Raw genomic sequence first — 21,816 nt, forward strand, 5'->3', positions numbered from 1 at the left:
GTTGTCACTTTAGAATCACAGAAAGGAACTTCACCTTTGCAACTTTAATATAGGACCCTAAGAATGTTTTTCTTAAGGAATTAATTTCCCAATTCTTTACTTCTCTCATCCTATCATCGTCGCATTTGGTTAACCAGAATAATCTAATCCTTCGCTTTAATTCCTTTTTCAACATTATGGAAGCTTTATCCCTCTTAGGTACATGTTATAAGTTAAAAGGTGATTAATTGGAAGTTTTATGATTAATTTATATATTTTCTATTAAAAAAATAGGGTTCGAATTTTCAATTATTTTAAATAAGAAAATGGATAATAAACAAATCTCTCCCCATTTGGGTTGCCTTTGCAACCTTTGTGATGCTTTAAGTGTCATAGTCTCCATAGATCTTAGACACTAATACACACCAGTGGTAAAATAACTTGATACTCCTAACTTTGAAGAATTGAGATAAATAGTGAAACTTTTCATTGTGTAACAAAACAATACATATACAAAATTAGAAAAAAAAATGAAAAAGAAAGAACATGAGAGCAAGTGGATATATTTTACTTATTTTGTTTTAGAGCTAGCAAAGACAAAATTGAAACCAATTGACTTTACATTTTGGTGGTAACTCATTCTTTAGTATTTTAAATTTCAAATTTGGGCTCCAAGAATGAGAGTGGGATATATCTCTCTTGGGCAGACATTTTGGGAGTAATTTTGACAATTTAACTTCAATCAAGCAATAAGAGGGTTCTCATCTAGAATGTTAATAATTTGGGTACCTATTATTTTTTAAGTACCTTAATCTGAATCCTGTTATTTAATAGGATACTTAAATCTTATAAATACCCAATTAAAATTTTTAATTGCTATCTGAACCTATTTTCGTATATCATAGATACTACCCATTGAATTCTCATACTCGTTAAATACCAATTAAATTAAATTTAAAATTATTTTATATGTATATTATTAATGAAAATTAAATTAATAAAATAAAGTTAGTACATAAAAAATATATAACTAAATTTAAGGTTGGGTCCACTAAGATCAGTACCCGAATCTTATCTAAATCTGTGATGGGTAGTAGTTTTACTACCTAATGTTGATTATAGGGTACCTATAATCATAGATCGAGGGTAATTAGACCCACGGAGTGGTGTTCGATCCCTACTACCTTGGACACCATAGGAACACATATGCTCGATAATAAACATGTTTCAAAACCTAACCACATGACTAGTACTCACTCCTTACTAGCTAAGAGATCAAACATTGTGCACACATAGATTGAGGATGTGTCCACCCATAGAGTAGTGTTTAAGTCCTCACTACCTAAGACATCATAGGAGCATGCTTACTCAGTAAAAAACATGTGTCTTAACTCAACCACATGACTAGCACTCATTCTCTACTAGCTAAGAGACCAAAACCATGCATAATGACTAGCACAGCTGTCGCTAGTTGAGAATCACATACAAAATCGTAGAGTAAGTGTACTTACTACTAAAAATCAAATTATAATCTTTGAAGATAAAACATTTAAGGTGCTTGTCTCCATGTACAAAACTACATATAACATATATGTATTTACATAAGTTATAAGCATCGAAAACCACATTTAAAACAAACCATTAAAAATCATTCCTTTCATATTGATCATCAAACATGCTTAATAATATAATTATCAAAATAAATTTTAAAACGTCATGCCCGTTCACCATACTTGGAGTGCCATTCCAATAAGCTCTTCCAACAAACAAAGTTCGTCTAATCAATAATCAAGCCTTCAATAGTATTTAAGTCATTTAACCATCATCAACAATTTCACTAATTTCATAAATCTCATAATATTTAATTCTCTCTAACTAAACTTAACAGTCTTTTTTTGCATTTCTAAAACAAAAACAGATTTTTAGAGAGAAAGATAGAAGTTGAGATTAGATTAGATTTAACAAGTATAAATTTTGAAATCTTACCGCCAAGATGTTTAAAAACAAGAATCTGAGCTCAAATCTGAGTTTGATTGGTAAGAAAATGAGAGAGAAAGATGAGAAAGAGTAGAAAAAGAAAAAAGAAAAGAGAATTTGAGAGACTAGTGAGAGAAAGTAAAACAAAATTTTGAGGTAGTTGGAACGTTTAAAGTATTAAAAGATTTATGAAAAGTCCATTTTACTTTTATTTTTTTGCAATCTGAGGCATAGGTATCGATACCTAAGATATAGGTCACATTTCTAGGTTTGGGGTACTATCAATGCCTTATTTATAGGTATCAATACCTTCTTAACAGAATGCAATTTTTCCATTCAAAACATGTCCAATTGACTCTCTCTTGGTCGTCTTATCTTTTTAGTAAACTTGTAATTTTATAAAACATGCATTTTCTAGGCTATAAACTTTCACAAATTTGAATGGAAAACATTTTATCCAAAACTCACCAAGCTAAATTACCTTCATATCTCAATATAAAATTGAGAGGTTTCACACGTTTTTGGTGAGAGAATGAAAGAGAGGGCGTCGTTGGGTTTAGAGAAAGAGAAGGGAGGGGCAAACTAAAATGCCTAATTTTTCCCCCAAACCCACAACAACCACATCCCAAGATCATGAGTATCTCCTCTTTTGCCTCACTTCCCTTAAATCGCATAATCGACTGATAACCAACAAACCTTGGTCAGTTATTATTTTTTTGGTTTGACTAGTTGCTCCCTCCTCAATGATAGAAATTGATCACATTGATTGATGCTCAACCCTAGACACATGAGAATATTTTTATAGATATTTGAATGAAATACTAAATGGAGTTCTTATCATGAGTCATATTCAATGAACTTGTTCATGTAACAAGCATCTATATATTAGTTTTTAGTATCACAAATCTCTAATCTATGAAATTGGTTGCTTCTTTCATAAATAAGAAATATAACATATGTTAATCTCTCAACTTATATCATTAACCTATTTGGATAAATCATCATCTAAAAACTTTTTAGAAGTAACACTTTGATGCATTAGGGATTTCATAATTTAAAAACATTATAATTCCTCTCCAAAGCACATTCATTCCAACAACTTTATCTTATAAGTAATAAACATATAAAATAAATGTAAATTCATGGATAGAGAAAACCTCTTATTATTGGATTGTATAAAGTAAATGTCAATGTTTTCTATAAAACATGTTGATAGGCTTGCAGGGGACACATTGACTTTATGATCAATCTCCCACTCGTACTAAAACCAATTGCGTATGTATCTAATACCATGCCTTCCATATGACAATCATGTTTTTGCTAGAATGGGACACTTAGCGAAAAGACTTGCTAGATTATCCTCTATGGGCGCACTTTCAATCTTTATATCATTACGCTTGATAATTTCTCCAATTAATCAAGTGGTAACACCTCAATAGATGTTTATGTCACTGATAAGACCTTAATTTCTTTGCTTGCATAATGGCACCATTGTTTTTTTTTTTTGAAAGGTAATGGCTCCATTATTGCCACAATACCAAGATATTGACTCAACAATTCTAAGAACCACACCTATTTCTATGATGAGCCTTTGAATCCAATTTGTTTATTTTACTGCCTTAGACACATTAATGTATTCAGTTTCGGTTATAGAAACTATGATTTCTACTACTTGGAACTTTTCAAGTTCACAGCCTTAAAGGGGCGTTTGATATGGTGTAAGGGAGAGACATTCCCTGCAATTTAAATAACTGTAATCACTTAGTAACGTTTGGTTTGTAAAAAGAGGATGTAATGTGCTTACAATTGCAATCACATTACAATAAGAGAAGGGAATGTCATTCTTTCTCTTATGAAGGGAAAGTTACATATTTTTTTCCCAATTTGACCTTCTCTTCTTTTTCCTACCATTTTCACTTTCTTCCTTTTCGCCTTCGTCTTCTTCTTCCTTCTTGCCTTTTTTTCCTTTTTCTCCTTTTTCTCACCTTTCCTTTTTATCCTTTTTCTTACTGTTCGCATGACGGGTAGCTGGTCACCAACACATTTGGGTCAAATTTTACCACCAAGTTTGAAAATTAAAGAGATTAAGACTTTGGGTTTTATGAACCTTAACTCAGATTTTCAAGAAATTTGAAAGTGTTTTGAGAAAAATTTATGCTTTTGATGTCAAATATTAAGAGAGAAACATTTAAATGATTTTGAATCGAGGAAATTTACTAAGGAATTAAGCAGATTTGAGGGGGAAAGATGTTTAGCACAAGCATTAGGAAGGCTTAAAATTGAATATCTATCGATATATGAGAACATATATCGATAGATTACATTCAAACATTTAACAGCTGCTATTTATCTATCGATATATAGTATAATCTATCGATAGATAATGTGATCTATCGATAGAATTTTCTATCTATCAATAGATTTGTCTTTGGATGATGTTTTTTATTTTTAATTTTTATAAGTTTAAGGTGAAAATAAATATTTAGTAATTTTATATATTTAAATATTTAAATAATTAATATAAAAATATTATGTTATTTTTTAATGTTATTATTTATTATTTTTAATTACTTAAAATTGAAAAGTAAAATTTTATATTAAAAATTATAAATTTATTCAACTTATACGTTTTTTATATTGAAAGGTAATTTTGTCAATTTACATTACATTTTCAGTAAAATACTTACAAACCAAACACTACAATCTAATCCTCTTAGCAATTACATTATCTGCAACCATCACTTTCTCTTAATATATGAAACGCTGCAAAATTATATTCTCAGCAAACACATTCCCTGCAATATACCAAACACAACTTAAATTTCAAGCTCGTTCTCCAATTGGAGACAGGCTAGTCTTTCCTTCCTTAACTATTCCTTGAACTTTCCAAGTACACATTTCATTGGAATTTCAAAATTGGCAAAAATGTATTATTTATTGTGCTTTAGCCTATCTTATTAGTGGTTTTGAGTTAGTAGAAAACTTTAACTGTTAAAAGTATATCTCAACAATTTCTTAATAGTAGCCTAACCTATGGATATAGAAAAGAGAAAATGATTTGTTAATTAGAGTCATGGGAAACAAAAAAGGTGAAAAAAAATTGAAAAAGTTTGGTCGGATTAAAGCTCTATTCTTTGCCCCAGTTACAAGAAACCAATGGCAGCCTAGTGAAGGAGGGGAATTGTCTTATGTGCTTTAGTTTAAGTTGTAGAAAAGAGGAGTAACCTGCACCAATTGAATTTAACCACAACAAGATCAAAAGGCAATTACTTGTCTGCAAAATGAGCTAGTTCAGATTCCTTCTAAGTTTTTATAAATTTTGCAGTCACATATAACTTTTTAGGGAATAAATTAACACTATTATTATTAGTTGCCCTTTACAAGAAGAAAAGACAAAGGCCAATCACTGATTATTGTTCACTACAACAGGCCCTATATACAAAAACAAAACAACTAATAACTTACTATTCACATCTTAAAAAAGAAATTATTATTACAAATTCTACTTAGACATTGATAGAATTTGTTAAATAGATCATGTATACAAAATTTTAAATTAATAGTTTGAATAAGTTTTAATTCTTGGCTTAAATAAAGCTTTTAGTAAATATCATGACAATTTTCACGATTCAATTAATATTGCTCCTTTTTTTTTTTGCATAAACACTAATATTTATCAAATTTTTACATAACATTGACATACTCATATTGAAATCTATTCATATCTTGATTTTGATTTTCTGTTTCAATTTTTATCTAATCGTTTATAATAGGAGAATTAATTAATAAAATTTGATCTAAAAAATCTTCTCTAAGTTTTTCCCACAAAACAATTGTTTCATCCTAGGTTATATAACTGATTTGCCTTTACCACTCAATTCTTTCTACCAAATCTATACACTATATTAAAGTTAACTACAAAGGTACTATTACACATATTATTATAAAAAATTTATTTATTTATCAGATAAATAATTTATTAAACTAAATATTATTCCATATATTATAATTTAATAGATATTTTAATTATTTATGACATCTATGATATGATCATAAATTGTTTGGAAACATTAAAGAAAAACTATACTAATAGTTCATTAACTACTAAGTGGGGAGTTATAGTTCTTCAATTTCTTATTTACCAAAATTATTTTAGGTTTTAAATGCGTCAAAATATTTAAAATCTGCACTTTATGCCTCTATCAAAAGATGGAATGTTTAACTCCATTGGGATAGTGCCATTAAAGCAACAAAGTAGGTGTAGTCTATGAGACACATACATTGAATATGATATAGTTAAACGCTAGCAATAATTAAAAGAACTCTATTACAATTTATTAATTGTCTTTAGATTTGAGACGTTAATATACTTTTTTAAGTATTTATATGACTTTGATGTTGCTAACCGACGATGTTGAATTTAAAGACTATATTTTGATACGTTAAGTTATGCACATGTTAAATAAATTATATTGGATGCTCAATAAAGGATTCATCATTTTTTAGTGAGAAAAAAATATTCAAGCGATTTTCATAAGATTATTTCACTCAAGAAATTCGATCAATATGTTTTCTTAAATTATTTGAAAATTATATTATATAGTTTTCGATGAAAAATATTTTTCAAACTCGAACAAAAAATGATGATTTGATATTACTTAGGCTGGATGTGATTGTAGAAATGATTTATTCATAAAACCCCTGAAGAATACATTACGGTGAAAGGGCTTAGTCAAGATTGGAATAAAAGGATGTCATTGTAATTCTTTTCTATGCAAAGGTCTGTTGTAATGTGTTGATGGGTATTATTGAAATTAGGAACCTCATTGTTGAGAGCAATAGTGGCTACTGTGATCACAAGCATGAAGACTTGACCTCGAGCTGTGTTCCCATTATGGGATCATTGGATGGTTAAAGGACCTTCTCATCCATAGAAAAAGAGCTTCAATGGAAAACCTTGCAAGATTCTAATTCCACCTTCATGATCTTTTTATTGCCTTTTAAATCTTTTTAAAATCTTTAAACTTTAAAGCACAATTCAAACATGTTTTTTCTGGCACTCTTTAAACAACTTTTGTAGGCTTAATTAATACTGTAATCTTTTGGGAAAATGCAGATTAGTTGTTGTTGTTGTTGTTGTTTTTCTTCTTTTTCTCCCCTCTTTTTGTTCTTTTTCCCCCTTTAGATTAGGATACTTTTCTTGTTACTTCTACCTCCCCTTTTATCATCTCGGAGACTGAAGTGTTGCTTTGCATAGAGGGCAAACATCACAGGGCTAATTGAGTTTGATTTGACAGTATCATCCGACATGAGAAGACATTCTGTTAGACAATTATCTATTAAGATGACAGCTTTGTCCACCTTACTCCCTGAGCTTCCGAAATTCAACCCATTGGTCTGTTATAGCGGCTGCCTCAATTGAAGAGATCAAATGACTTGCCATACCCCAAAATGAGAGTGCATATACATTGGTACAAGCAGCAGGCAGCAGGCAGCAGGCAGCAGGGTAAATGAGACTGCCATGGCCTGACCTGCCATGAAATCTTGCAGTCATGGAGCTCCCAAGAGCAGTAAAAAATACCCAAGATTTGCAATGTTGTTATGACTGAGCCATTCATATCCAGCCAGGCTGATCTACACCCATAACCATAAACAATGACGAAAGTATTAACATGATTGGAGTTAGCCGTTATGGGATGTGATGTATGAAGGGGATTGAGAGGTGAGCAAATCATTTCAAATCGAGAAAAAGGAGAAAAGCAAAATAAAGAGGAAAGTACAACAAAAAGCATTCAGCGCACTAGTTGTATTCTTTTAAGGGGTCACCAACGCCCAAAAGCAATCAAAATGCTGATACTTTCCAAAGGCAAGTGGCCTTTTCGCTTTCATTGCCTCTCACCCACCCAAGACAAGCTTCCACACCTCGAACTTTCAAGGGTGCAAGAGATAAGAAGAGGAAGGCGGGGAAAAATGCTTTGCTGGACTTGGCATAGAAGGACTGGCATGGAGACAAAGTTTCCACACACTTGAGCTTTTGCAGTCTTTAGAAAAAGATAGGGTAAGGTGGCTTACATATTTATATATTTATATACGTAAAGCTAGCTGTGCTCTTTCCATTGCAAGTGAAAATTTGCATGAAAGTAAGGGAATTCTCGGATCTCAAACCCACCACCCCCCCCCCCCACTAATCAGAGAATAATTGAACCAACCTGAAGAATACTGCCTCGGATCCTTCAAAAGACTGCTAATTGTATGAAGAGAGATAGTAAAAAGAGCAGTCAAAAAGAGGGAGATGGCATGAAAGTTAACGAGAATGTGATGAAAGATCTTATGTGCGATACATATGATGCTGCTTTCAATCATTGTTTGCTTCTTGTCTTTAACCCCTTTCTTTTCTTTTCTTTTTTAATCAGACGCAGCAACTTTTGGTTTAAGTGCTCCCACCACTTTAACATTAACATTACAACTTTGCTTTTCTCACTTAGGTTGCCCAATGACTGAGTCAAAGTTTATGTGAGAACACACAAATAGAAACAAATAATTTAGAGATCAACAAGCAAGTGCAAGTGCAAGTGGAGAGGAATAAGACTTTTAAGCTTAAAGTTGACCTTGTTATAGAAGCCAATAGGTGAGATACAACCATCACTTTCAAGTCCGGATGTAGAACACAAATCTAACTACTGCCAAAGAAAATCACCCAGGATGAAAATGAGTCTTAATGGAAAATATTTTTTATAAAATTATCGGTATATTCAAATAACAAAAAACATTAAATATATTTTATAAATAATCATTCAATACCAACCATTAGATTTATTCGGTTAACTATCGACAGTCGATTTTATTTTTATTGTTTGACATAAAATGAGTAGAAAGTGTCTTAATTAAGTTAAAATAAATTATAACAATCTCATTTACATAATTAAGATATTAACAACACTAATTTCATCCTCCTTAAAATAGGGTAAATGTGTAAAAATAAAGATAAAAATTCATATAATTTATCGTATAGCTATAGAAACGTCAAATATTTAGTTTCTTTTGTAACAATTTTAAAAATATTTTGTCTGCCTCTTACTGGATACCAAAAATTCTTACACAAAATATATAGTTTAACAAATAACATTTTTTTTAAAATTTTAACAGAATCATGTGACAATAAGAATAAAAATAAATAATATCTAAAATAAAATGAACAAATTTTCGTAATCAAGTTAGAAAATTATACTGATTTTAAACACAATGGAAGGTAAGACTAAGTATAAACTGATTACAGTTAATATAAGCAAATAAGCTGCATGATAAAGTTTAAATTAGTGTTCCTAATATCTTAATGTAAATGGGTAAAACTAAAGATAGAACGGTATATCATTTATCATACAATAGAAAGCCCATTATTTAGTTTTTTTTTTCAAAAATTTAAAATAATTTGTATCCCTTAAACCAGATACAAAAAATTCTTGTTCAAATATAATTCATGCAATTAAATAAAATGGCAATATTAAAAAGATAACATTTTTTACATTTTAATTAAATTTGTGAGAATAGAGATAAAAATACATAACTTGACGTAAAACAAGAAAAAATTGAAGTTAAAATAAATTATAATAGTTTTAAAGATAGCGAAATGTAAAAATAAGTATAACCTAATTGCAATTTAAAGTAAATAATTAAGCTTCATCATAAAATTGAAACCAATCATCCTAAATCTTAACGTAAATGTATAAGAATAAACTTAAAAATTTTTATCATTTATTGTAACATTTAAAAATCCAACATTTAGTTTTTTTAAAAAAAATTTAAAGATATTTGTTTCCCTCAAGCTATGACTTAATTATAACTGATAAGATATGACTTAATTATGTTAAATTTTCCACTGTAATATATTTATTTTTCAAAAAAATAAAAAAAGAATAAGATAAGTAAGATAGAGTACTTTTCTTGTTTGTTAAATGAATAAAACAAATAACAATATTTTTATTTTACTTTTCAGTTCACTGGTCTTTTCTTTTAAATGTACTTTTCAGTTTACTGTTAGCCTGTTCAATCATTCTATTTTTTGTAAAATTTTATAATCCCTATCAGTTCTAGTCATCTCCTTAGAGATTAAACATTGTGTAAGCATCAATCAGAAGATGGAAAGACAACTAGGAAGGCTACTAAGTGCATTGCAAGTATCTTACAGCTGGTATTTGAATCCATGGCTGTTCTTTATTCAGCATGATAGAAGCAGCTGATGATGACACTGTGTGACAAGTTTTACTTTTCAGGGGTCTCTGACCAATTTGATATATGGAAGAATAACAACATTATTGAGACAAATAAATCAACTCCAATAAGACTAGGCAATGAAAGGTCCAAAGGCTTCTTCTGGTTGACTCTATCATAGTAGGAACATTGGCCATCCAGTCACATTACTTATTCTGAACACTGTTCATTAAGAAGTAGTACTATATATTTTCAATGAGCTAAGTATGACTTCGATATACTACAAGGACAGATTCTTGGATGCAAGCAATCTTATAAGTATAGAGTTATAGCCTAATGATCACCAACTTATTATTAGGCAAGTCTCTGGGCACCATATGGTTTTTAAATTGAACTCATGGATATGCTTATTTGTATTCACATATCTGACACCAAGGAAATGCTAAACTTCTATCACTAAAAATCTTTGAACTGTACCTACCAAGAATATGCTTCCACGACACTCATGGACCCACTTGACTCATAGTATATAACACATTTCTTTCTATATTCTGGAAGTGATATTATCCTGTTGGGTCCTTCCCAAAACCCATCAAAGCATGAGTTGCTAGCATTGAACCTCTGCGAGTAAGTTCCATAATTCGGCCAACAAGTGGCAGATTACCTGTTTCTCTGTTCCGAAGAGGCTTTTTGTCCCACCTGCAAAAGATAAAATTTTTCATGGTCAACAAACCAAAATATATTTTATGAAACTAGAATCGTTATTAAGAACAGATGAAAAGAAAATGTGAAGTAATGACTACAGCTATGCAATGAAAAACTTCATCCATCATTTCCTATTTGATTCATGGATCAAGAAGGATATCTGTCATAAAAACTAACATGAATATGAATGATATTGAACTCATTAATGCATTTATACTGCTACATTAATTTGATGACAATAATTAAACCCTGAACTCAAGAGAAAAGCCACTGTCTCTTATCAAAAGACTTTCTTAGGCACTCTTCCAGAAAATATTAGAGTCAGCAAGAGAGGCTGAAAAGTTTACTCAATGCAGGCAGGCTAGTTTAGGATAAAATCACATTGATCATAGATAAGCAACTTGGGAATCAATGTTTTCCAGAAATTATAAGTGTTGCCATACTACTTTTATGCATTTACAAAATGGAAATTCATCAATGCGCTATCAGCACCCTAGGGCAGTTTCATTTCATCAATTAGCGAAAGTACTCATGTATCTGAAAATAAAACCATAGAGATCTCTTCTCACCATTTTTGGCTTTAAGGGAGAAATCTCAAGTATATGCTGACAATGTATTACCTCAAAGTTATGCAATCCATATTCCATTTTCTAAACTTTTTGATTTTGTAGAAAAATGGATCCCAAATTCCGAATTAGAATATTTGCTTAACTGCAAGAAATACCACAAAGTTTGAGTGTTTGGTGCACACCAATCTTCATGACGAACAACTTTCCCATCCTCAACATACAGCCTGATCAGTGATATCATATCTATGTTTCTCCCCAAGAACTTGTAATGTTGCTTGCTGTCAATTAATATCTGGATTCACCATCAAGCAACCTCTAGCTATATCAACAATCAAATCCGAAAAAAGTAAAAAGGGAAATGAAAATTGGGAATCTTCAAAGAATATTGCATATAAATTTCAGACCTCTTGCTTTCCATCTGAAATTACTTTCTCTGTGACACTATATTCAACAATTCTTGATTCACTAAAAACCTGACAGGTTTATAAAAAACAAAATTTTGTTATCACAAGGATTGAGAGAAGCTATTTAAAAGAAGATTATTAACTTTTTTTCTTCACACCATCTCTCTAGAACAACAATGTGATGAATTTTGTCCAGTTAACACGTGCATTTAGAATTGGATTCAGAAAAGAAATAAAAGATAGGGAAAAAGAAGTAATATGTTTTGTCTTCATTGGGGTAATAGACAGTTTCCATAAAACCTCTCCTATCACATAAAATAGCAGCTTTGACAGTAAATATTTTTGCAAATAAACATCATGAACATGAAATATGATAGCAATCACTTATTTATGTTTGTTTTGTCTCCATGCTAAACCTAAACACATGAAAAAAAATCAATGAATAAGCTTTATACCAAATTAATCTAATTACTGTTTAACAATAGGAAGGTAGCAAAACAGGGGAGGAGACAAATTAAACAAGCTAAAGTAAAATGCTGTCATGCCAGGGATTTATTGAAGCATGTTGTCAAATAGCCTCAGCTATGAAAACTTATAGCATGAATGTCACTAGCAAGGTTTAAGGGGAGGGGCTCAAATTCTTGGCACACAGTTGAAAGGCCTCCAATGCACAAAAGATGATTGTTTGCTTAATATCTTTTAGATGATGAAAGATCCACGGTAATGATAGGTGATAGAGGAGTTGATGAAACCTTAGACAATGAATAAAATGCTGATTTGATCTGCTTCACTCTGTAGAAACAAACATAACATTTATGTAAGGCAGAATGAGATGATATTTAGTGTTATAACCTGATAAAGTCAAAAGTTAAAACAAAGAGGAGGCTAGTAATCGAGCAGTCGGACTGCAAATTACAAGACATATTATCTTTCAAACCAATTTTGTGAACAAAAGATCAAAGTCTGCTAAAAATTTACGGTCCCCCAACTAGGAATTGCAGATCTAGGTATTAATGTCCATGAGTTAATATATAAATCAACATTATTCAAAAGTTAAAAAGATATACTAATATCAATTTTGTCATCCACAATCACCATCTGCTTCATATAAGAATAAAAAATTCACAAAGATTATAAGATTATACTAATGAGATGATTTAAAGAACAGAGATTTGTTCAATTTAGTTACTAAATTAGTTCACTTTAAATTAAATATCACTCGGCTTTCAACTTTTAAGCAACTAATCCATAAACGAGTAATCCTATACTTATTTCCCACAATACTCAATCCCAAGCGAGCTGCAAAACATATTTTCTAAAGCAAATAGAAAAAAAAAAAATTGTTTTGCAGATTCATTTATTTCTTTTTTGCTAATTATGCCATGAAAGAAACAATGCTTGTATCTTGAAGGGTATGCATAAACTAAAAAAATATTCTAGAAATTAGCTTATGAGATATTATATCTGTAATAGAGAAAAACCCAAAATATCTTGTTTAAGGAAAAGAAACCTTCACTGCCACTTTTGAAAACATTGTAGGAGAGGAAAGTGTTACTTCACCACAAAGAAGTAACTACGATTTGGTAGAGCTGCCCTAATAATTTAGCTTATCTTAGTTGTTCTGAAATCATGGTTGCATTACTATTAATATACTCAGCACAACTTATTGTAATAAAATGTTGAGAACTACTATGTCCTCAGTCCATAAGAATAACAGCAAATGCCAGAACTGATCTTTACTCATAATTTATTAAATAACTATTCAAGAAAAAAAATATTAAACTATTAGATGAGATTCAAAAATAGTTTTTAGCCTATGACAATAGCAAAGCCATTCCTTACAAAAACCTAATATGGGAATTGAGCATTAGCTGTCATTAAATCCTTGCTTTCCCATCAACAATCACACTTTTACCAAGATATCTAGTACCTAAATGTACTGGGTTTGTCTCACTGGCTAAATCTATTGGTGGCAAACAAAGAGAGAAGGAAATTAAAAAAAAATAAATAAACAAATAAGGAGATAAGAAAGAACAAGAAAACAATAAACTCCAACTTAGCAGCCACATTGGACACTTTGGCCACATGGACAATTCCATGTATCCAATTTTTTGCCATGTGGCAGCCATTAATCACAGCAACGGCAGTCACTAAAGTCGTTCATTTGTTTTCCTACATTCATCAAATTTGGTAAGCTGATATGCCAAATTTGATTGCAAATTTTATAAAGGTTAAATTCTAATGTGGATATTTAGCCTGGAAAAAATAAAGCAAAAATTGTGATTGCTTAAAGTGGATGAAAACCAAGTGTAATAGCATGCATAAACTCTATGTAAGACTCATCAAAGGCACCAATTCAGAAGAATCTTGATTCTAATCCATTCATCAAGAGAGCCATAATCCACTTCAAACCAAAATTTTCAAGTTTCAGTACAAACCCATGGGCACACATGAGTGGGTCTTCAAAAGAAGCATCCACATGATATATTTCGAAGTCGCGTGATGTGGCACAAGATCCATACCTGAACCAATCCATCAAAAAATTGTCATAAGCACTATGATGTCATTATTGAATATTTGACAAGAAAAAGTTTGCAAATCAAATGAGAACCAACACAGAAACCCAAAACAATAAAACTACTGTGTCTATGAGAATTTACAATTTGTTGGGAAGTGAATCTCATGTAAACTGCATTAATATGTTTCATGAAAATTAAACATTTGCAAGAAAATATTCGTACAAACCGTTCAAAATTCAGCAGCAGGCATATGAGTTGACTGTTAAGCAAACAAGCCTCCACCAGTGCAGCAGTAACAGCCATATCCTTTATCTCTATATCCAACACAATTTTGAGCCTTTAGCTAGATGTTTCAACTTGTATAAGCCGCTAATCATTGTATAAGGTGCTCTGGCAGCAATGAACCATTAGCATGCAGTACAAACTAAAGTAAATAAGCACAAGGTCACATACTTCCATTTCAGCATGGTCATGCCACTCACCTATAAATGGCTACAAAATGTATTATTTGGCAAGAGAATTCATAAAATCAAATGAAAAATGACATGTTATAAGGGACAAACAAGCATTCTTATGAACAAATTTGTATATTATCGAATCAATCAATCCCACAACTCAAGCCACAAGCCCATAAAAAAATTATCCACAACCCACTTATTCATTAAAACAATAACTTTATTGCCATGATTAACTTCAATGTCCAGGTCCTTCTGTTTGTAATAAAAGCTTTACAACATGTGCACTGCTGACAACATTTAAGAAGTCAGATTGGAAGTTAAACGACAAAACATGATTTGCAAGAAAACTTGGTAGACCTTTATCCAGTCAGCTACATATGACACGGATTCCTACCTTAATTGGCAGTGAACAAACATGACTTGAAGATGAATATTAACTTTAATCCAATGATAGATGTTTGCTTCGAACTTAACTATTGTGTTGTGAGACAGTTCTTTAGTGACACAAAGTCAGAAATGAAAAGCAAACTAGATAACACCCTACGCCACAAAAAGTCAGACAACCTCAATCCCCAAACTAAAGATTATAATATTCCTTTGCTTGTTTCTCCTTCTCTCAATATCTTTTGTTTACTGATACCTATACACTGTACACATACATATAACAGAAAGCTGCAATGGTAAAGGAAGAGAGAGAATAGAACTGACAAGTTAAGAAGGTGAGGCATTATATGATGAGAAAGACGCTTCATTTTCATTGAATCAGATTCACATGCTTCCTTGCCCGCACATTCTGCTTCTCTCACGGAATCCCTTTTGTCTTAGTCACCAAAGAAACCCACAATGCAGATGTCAGTGAACAGAAGAAAGGACAAACAATCAAGAACATTCGTTAATTCTTTAAAAGACAAAGAAAAGGAAAACGAAAGAGAAAGATGGACAAAACGAATGAGCAACAAGAGAAAAAAGAGAAACCTTTTAGCTCTGAGTGTTCCACTTTCTCCATGGAGAATTCCGAAATTTTCTTGGCAGCCAAACCGCAAGTGGAGAGTTGAGAAGGGAATTTGGAGAAGTTATGAGGACGAAGAGCAAGGGTCATGGCTTCAAGCACAGCCACGCGGCAGCAGCTTGTCCATTAGCATGTTTTATAGGGAAACAGAGGCGCGGTTAGCTGAGCCCTTCGCGGACTTGTGCTAGAAGTTCTTGAGTCGGGTCCCACTCAGTGATTTTCCATGCTAATTATTTGTTTTTTTTTTTTAACTCTTAACGCCGTTGGTTTAAGACTTTTTACCGTTTATCTGTTTTATCGTGTTGTGTCCTGATTTTTCCCCTTTGCTCACAGCTTCATTTTTATTGATTGATAGCTCTTCTCGAGCGAACAACAAGGATAAGCCCTTAAACCAATCAAATTGGTTAAAAAATATATATTATTATTTAATATATATTTAATTACATAATTATATATGATAGAATTTTTTTTTATGCTAGTGTAATAATAAAGAATTATTAAGTACCAATTGGATGAAGCCCATAGAATAGAAAAAACCTTACAAGAGAATTGTAAAGTTATTATAATTATAAGATTACTATGCATTAAAGCCAAGTTCTTAAAATTATTCTTGATCATTGTATTGTCAAGACAAGGCATTGATAATACTCAAAGACTGGTGTATGTTAAGCCTCCTTACTTGAGAAGTAAGTAATCAATTTCATAGATTGAAGTATATGAGATACTTGAGGATAACATGTAGGAGCTTGTTAAAGAACCAGTTCATTGAATATGACTTGCTATGAGAACTCTATTTGGCATTTTTCTCAAGTGTTTATGAAATATGTTCTCATGTGATAGTCATACAACTAGTTCTCAAACTTGAGACACCAAGCCATTTTTGTATGAAGAATGACATACTTTGATTTCACTTCTATAAGTCTGAAGGTGATCAGATGCCTAAACAGGGTGTTTTTGAGTATGCTATGAAACATGTGAAGGTGAATAGGTAGTCAAGAGAGGATTCATCACCCCAAGTGATATGAGGGGATGTATCTCACTTGTTCTTATTTCTTGATTAACCTATAGAAAGTCTTTGGCCAAAGCATGACGAATTTGGGGAAAGTTAGTTTTCTAAATTCATAAAGTTAGTCATGAATTATGAGAATTAATATGGAATGTTACAAGTAGACACCGAGCCATGCTTAGTGACATATCCGAGATATTTGATGAAAGGACCGTATTGTACTGAGAGGCTTATCACTAAAGGGCTTTGTCAAATTTTTTAATTGACTTTCTAACATTTGGGTGGTCATGATGTATTACTAAATGCTGCTCATGATCTATAAATATAAATTAATTATCAAATTGATATTTGACTAGAATTCATATTTATTGTCAACATCTTAGAAGCCTAATGGGTCACACATATTAAGTGACATGATTGGGATTAAATAAAATAACTAATTAAGTTGGACTTAATTGAAAGAAACCAAAATAAAGTGAAAAATTAATTAAGTTCTTAAAGACTTAATTAAATTAAAATACAACTGTTGTATTTAAGGTTACAACTTAGTTTAGCTCTATAAATATATTATTTTAGCAAATTAAAACTCTAAGCCTTCAGTCATTTTTCAGTCGTTTCATAAAATAAGAAAAGAAAAACAGTTTTCTTTATCTAACAAAAATAAGATTCTGTAAGAACTTTTGATCTTTTTGTTTTAGAAAAAAAACTTGTTAGCACAAGTAAAATCCTACCTTTAAGAATGTGTTATTTGGTCACTGTATGAATTATTGTGAAAGACCAAACACTTGGGTGGCTAAAGATTTGACAAATCCTAAAAGTCAAGAAGTAAAAATTTTGGATTTAATTGGTTCTTGATTACGATATCTAGAGCAAGGTATGTAATTCTTAAATTTATAAGTGTTCATAAAATTTGAAAGTTACATGCAAAACACAAACATTAATCTTGTAGGATTTGACTGTTTCTTTGATTAAATACTAGTTTATTTTTTCACTGTGTTATAATTTTAATTTATTGATTATTTGCATGTTTGAGCATAAGGTTGAATCCTAACAATCCTTTGGTGAGAAATGAACCTAAGTGCAAGCTATGCAAGGGGTCACCATTGTAGCAATGGGTTCACAATGTTGGAAGTCATTTCTAAGCTTGTAGATGTCTAAAAAGGTGAGTGTAATTGTCACGGACCCAGTGTTCAACGAGGTAGGCCAATAGCTCAAACAGGCCAGTAATCTAGGTAGGCCAACAACCCAAGCACACCAATAGTGTAGGCACACTAGTAACCCAAACATGCTAACAACGCAAGCAAACAAACAACCCATGTAGTCTAACACATTAGCTCGATAGACAAGAAGCCAACTCATTTGCACACCTTTTTGAAAGTGTAGATAGATTGATGTAACTTTAAATTCAAGTGTAAATAAAGTGAATGTTTAAATTTGAATGACTTAATCATTTGCTTTAAATTTTAATTATAGATAAAAAAGATAATGGGGTTAGTCATGTCTATAAATACACCCTCTTATGTTCATTTGTAAAGCACACTAAGTTTGAGAATAATAAGTCATTCTTCTCAAGCTTTTTTCTCTTCTTTTTGTATTATTTCCACTACTTTTTTGTTGTTTCAAGAACCGTTACGTTCTTGATTGCTATTATTGGTGTCGAGATTGACTTGAGCTTAACTTGAAATGTATTTAAAAGTTCAAATTTACAAGAAGTTGAGCTAAAATTTAGACATATGATAGTTGGTATCAAAGCAAGTCAATTAGTGAAAGAGAGAAATGGCTTCAACAGTTGACCGATCCATACCCACCTAAGAGATAAGGGAGACTCGAGTGTGACCAAGTGAGGTAAATTAAATTTGAAGGATATGTTGTCTACTTTATACGACTGAATGTCAAAGGTAAAGGGGTTCAAGGACTAATCGAAGACATGTTGATGAACCAACGAAATGCCATGCTAGAGGTATTGATCGAGGCATTTTGGAACAAGGTAAACGGGCTTAAGGATGAGCTCACTACATTGAAGACAACTAAAGAGGGTAGTGCATCTACTATCCAGATGAGGGCTCAATAAAAAGGGCCTAAACCAAAGGAATTTGAAGGGTTAAGAAGGTTAAAGAGATCGATCATTTGTTATGGGGTTTGGAGCATTATTTTTGAGATATAAGGATATGGAGGATGCCATTCACATCAACACTACCACAATATATTTAATGGACAAAGCTTTTCTCTAATTGAGGTGTTTATACCATGACAAGCTCAAGCGGGCGATCATCGACACTTAGGAAGCATTTTAGAAGAAGCTGCGATAATAATGCTATCTTGAATATGCCAAGAACAAAGCAAAGGCAAAGTTACGTAGGTTAGTACAAAAAGGGAAAATGTGAGAGTACGTGAAGAAATTTCTCGATTTTGTATTGCAAGTAAAGGACTTGAGTGACTAAGAAGCCTTATTTGCATCAATGGATGAGTTAAAGCCACGGGCAAAGCAAGGGATTTAAGCTGAGATATGTCAGACCTTACATGAGCCATAACAGTTGTCAAGGTCTAAATTAAGGTTTGCCCATCTTAACCCAAAGAGAAGGTTGACAATAAAAGAAAGAAGCATAGTGAGTCAAAGGGACAGGTTGAGTGAAAGCCAACACATCATTAGGTTAAGGCAATTGTCAAGGGAATGGGCAAGGAAAGGAAGCTCATCAAATGTTTCTTTTGTATGAGATCACACTAGACAAGGGATTGCCCCAAGGATAATGAAAATCCTTTCTCTTATCCTTGTAACTCTATTAAAAAAAAAAGGAATAATGCTTTATAAAATTCTTTAATTATTCAAGAAAATTCAAATAATCCATATTCTTTTATAACGTTCAATTGAATTCCTGTACTACTATTTTTGATCTAATAGATACTTATGACTAACAATTGTCTAATTATTATCAATCAAAAAATCAATTGTCATTTTTATGCCACATGATGTTAATGTGAAAGGTGAAAAATATCATATAACCATATAATAATACTACATTAGCATATCATGTCATCATCTATGATGGCATGTTAACATGCCACATCAATGGGAAAAATTCCTATAAATATTACATGCGAGAAAAATTCAAAGGGCTTCAACAGTGCCAAAATTGAGTTAGATATGTTTTTTTAATATATTAAATAGATAGATGAATTTATCTCTTAAGACATGTGTGTCAAAGGCTTTCCTAAGAAAAATTCATTGCCAACAATTCTTGATGATTGATCTTGCAAGAAAGTACAATTACGAGAGAATTCCACTTCTAATGTGGCCTTAATGGGGGATTCGATGGTTGTGTACAACAACCCTTTATTCAAAAACATTTTAATGCATTCAGATGGTGATGATTAATCTTCAAACGAGAACATGGATTCTAAAGATTGGTCAAGGGATAAGACTAGTAATTTTAATGCTAGTGATTTGGAAAGCTCTAAGAATGAAGTACATAAGCTAGATGATTTTTTATTTGATATGATTAATGGTATTTCTTCGATCAAAATATCAAAGTGAAAATAAGAAGAACTAGTTAAAAGATGGTAAAAATCTTTGATTGTAAGAATTCTAGGGTGTGCCATCATGTACAAAACTTTGTGCAAAAAACTGGCAATTTTATAAGCACCAAAAGGAAATTACAATGAGTCAAATATTGATAATGAGATTTTCTGGTGAAATTTATCCCAATGCACTTCTTGAAGGCCCTTGGGTATTATAGGGTCATTACTTAACAGTGAATTCTTGGACTCCATCTTTTTCTCGAAGGACTCAAGATTTGAAGATTGTGGTTGTGTAGGTTCATTTCCCTAGTGTCTTCAGCATCTGTACCATAAATTAGTCTTGAGACAAGTTACATCTCTTATTAGGCATCTAATTAAGATTGATTACTATTAGCTTTATAATTGATCCTTTCTTTTAATATGACAAAAACTAATTATCAAAATATTGAATGCCTAAACCATTTAGACTTTAAAGTAAACCCCATGACTTTGATTGGCAAATAGGCTAAGTAGTTAAGTTCAATATTTGTTAAGAGGCTAAAACTAACTTGAAGCATCGAGACCTCGAGAGAGGGAATCGAGATTAGTTTGTTTATATATGTCTGAGGAAACAGCTAGAGGAAGAAGGTGTATCAAGACTACTTTGAACTGTATTGACACTCTACTCAAAAAGAGTTATATTTCCAAAGAAAATACTGAAGTATTGAGAAAGAAAGCATCAAGTATCGAGACAACTTTTCAATAGTGTAGAGTTTCAGAAAGTAAGGATTTGTGTATTAAAACACGCTTTAAGAATTTCGATACCTAACCTTTAAACTTCATATTCCAGAAAAGAAGTCTAAATGTATCAAGAAGGAAGATCTTTAATATCGAGACAACACCTTCAGAGAGTGAACAACAAAAACGAAGTGCTTAAATATTAAGGCACATTACATCAATATCAAGATTAAAACTTTAAGATTCAAAATTCAAAATGGCCAAGTAAATTGTTATCGAGATCAATTTGCAAGAGTATCAAGATGACATCTCATGAGGCTAATTCCAAAAAGCAAACTGAAATGTATGCAAACTTGGGGAATATGGTATCGAGACAAGGCTTAGTCAAAATTATGCATGGAGGATAAAAGTATTGAGAAAGGCATCTAAAGTTTTAAGCTATCAGCAAGCCAGGAACTTAAAATATTGAGACTCAGTACACAAGTATCAAAATCCCTTCAAACAAGTTAAAAAAAGACAAGGATAATGGCCAAAATTTTGAAATTCCAAAGCCTAACAACTAATTTAAGGTCTCTAAGTCTAAAAGGAATGTTGAAACTCCTTTATGGGTTGAGAAAGTACATTGGGAAGAAATCCTGGGCAATAGTGAATCCTTCAAGAGAAAATTCCTCATTCTCATTCTTCGAACTTAATGTTCTCATCTTTTGTTAATTGTTAAGTTGAACTCCAACCCCTTCATCAAGACTTCA

At 31.6% G+C, this 21,816-nt stretch overlaps 1 protein-coding gene across 12 annotated transcripts; it reads right to left on the reverse strand.

The window, feature by feature from the left end:
• Window positions 1-6,994: 6,994 nt before the first annotated feature.
• LOC110425786 (Nuclear transport factor 2 (NTF2) family protein) lies at window positions 6,995-15,926 on the reverse strand. Of its 12 annotated transcripts, none has more exons than XM_021440791.2 (9): window positions 15,795-15,814; window positions 15,528-15,639; window positions 14,588-14,675; window positions 14,281-14,364; window positions 12,595-12,634; window positions 11,843-11,911; window positions 11,582-11,730; window positions 10,829-10,863; window positions 6,995-7,585 (listed from the first exon to the last, which is right to left on the reverse strand). In XM_021440791.2, exons 3-9 carry the CDS (start codon window positions 14,662-14,664, stop codon window positions 7,371-7,373), a joined length of 669 nt encoding a protein of 222 aa, XP_021296466.1. In that variant the 5' UTR covers window positions 14,665-14,675; window positions 15,528-15,639; window positions 15,795-15,814; the 3' UTR covers window positions 6,995-7,370. The 12 variants fall into 12 exon arrangements, with proteins under 12 accessions (XP_021296466.1, XP_021296465.1, XP_021296468.1 ...); XM_021440798.2 differs by lacking the exon at window positions 15,795-15,814 and adding an exon at window positions 8,565-8,636 and having other exon boundaries at window positions 7,529-7,590; window positions 10,646-10,863; window positions 14,588-14,751; window positions 15,528-15,630; XM_021440800.2 differs by lacking the exon at window positions 15,795-15,814 and adding an exon at window positions 8,166-8,636 and having other exon boundaries at window positions 7,550-7,590; window positions 10,140-10,863; window positions 11,594-11,730; window positions 14,588-14,751; window positions 15,528-15,630.
• Window positions 15,927-21,816: the final 5,890 nt, after the last annotated feature.

The sequence above is a fragment of the Theobroma umbraticum genome, unplaced genomic scaffold, assembly GCF_002168275.2.
Source record: "Theobroma umbraticum cultivar Fairchild unplaced genomic scaffold, ASM216827v3 scaffold_12.1, whole genome shotgun sequence".
NCBI classification, from domain to species: domain Eukaryota; kingdom Viridiplantae; phylum Streptophyta; class Magnoliopsida; order Malvales; family Malvaceae; genus Theobroma; species Theobroma umbraticum.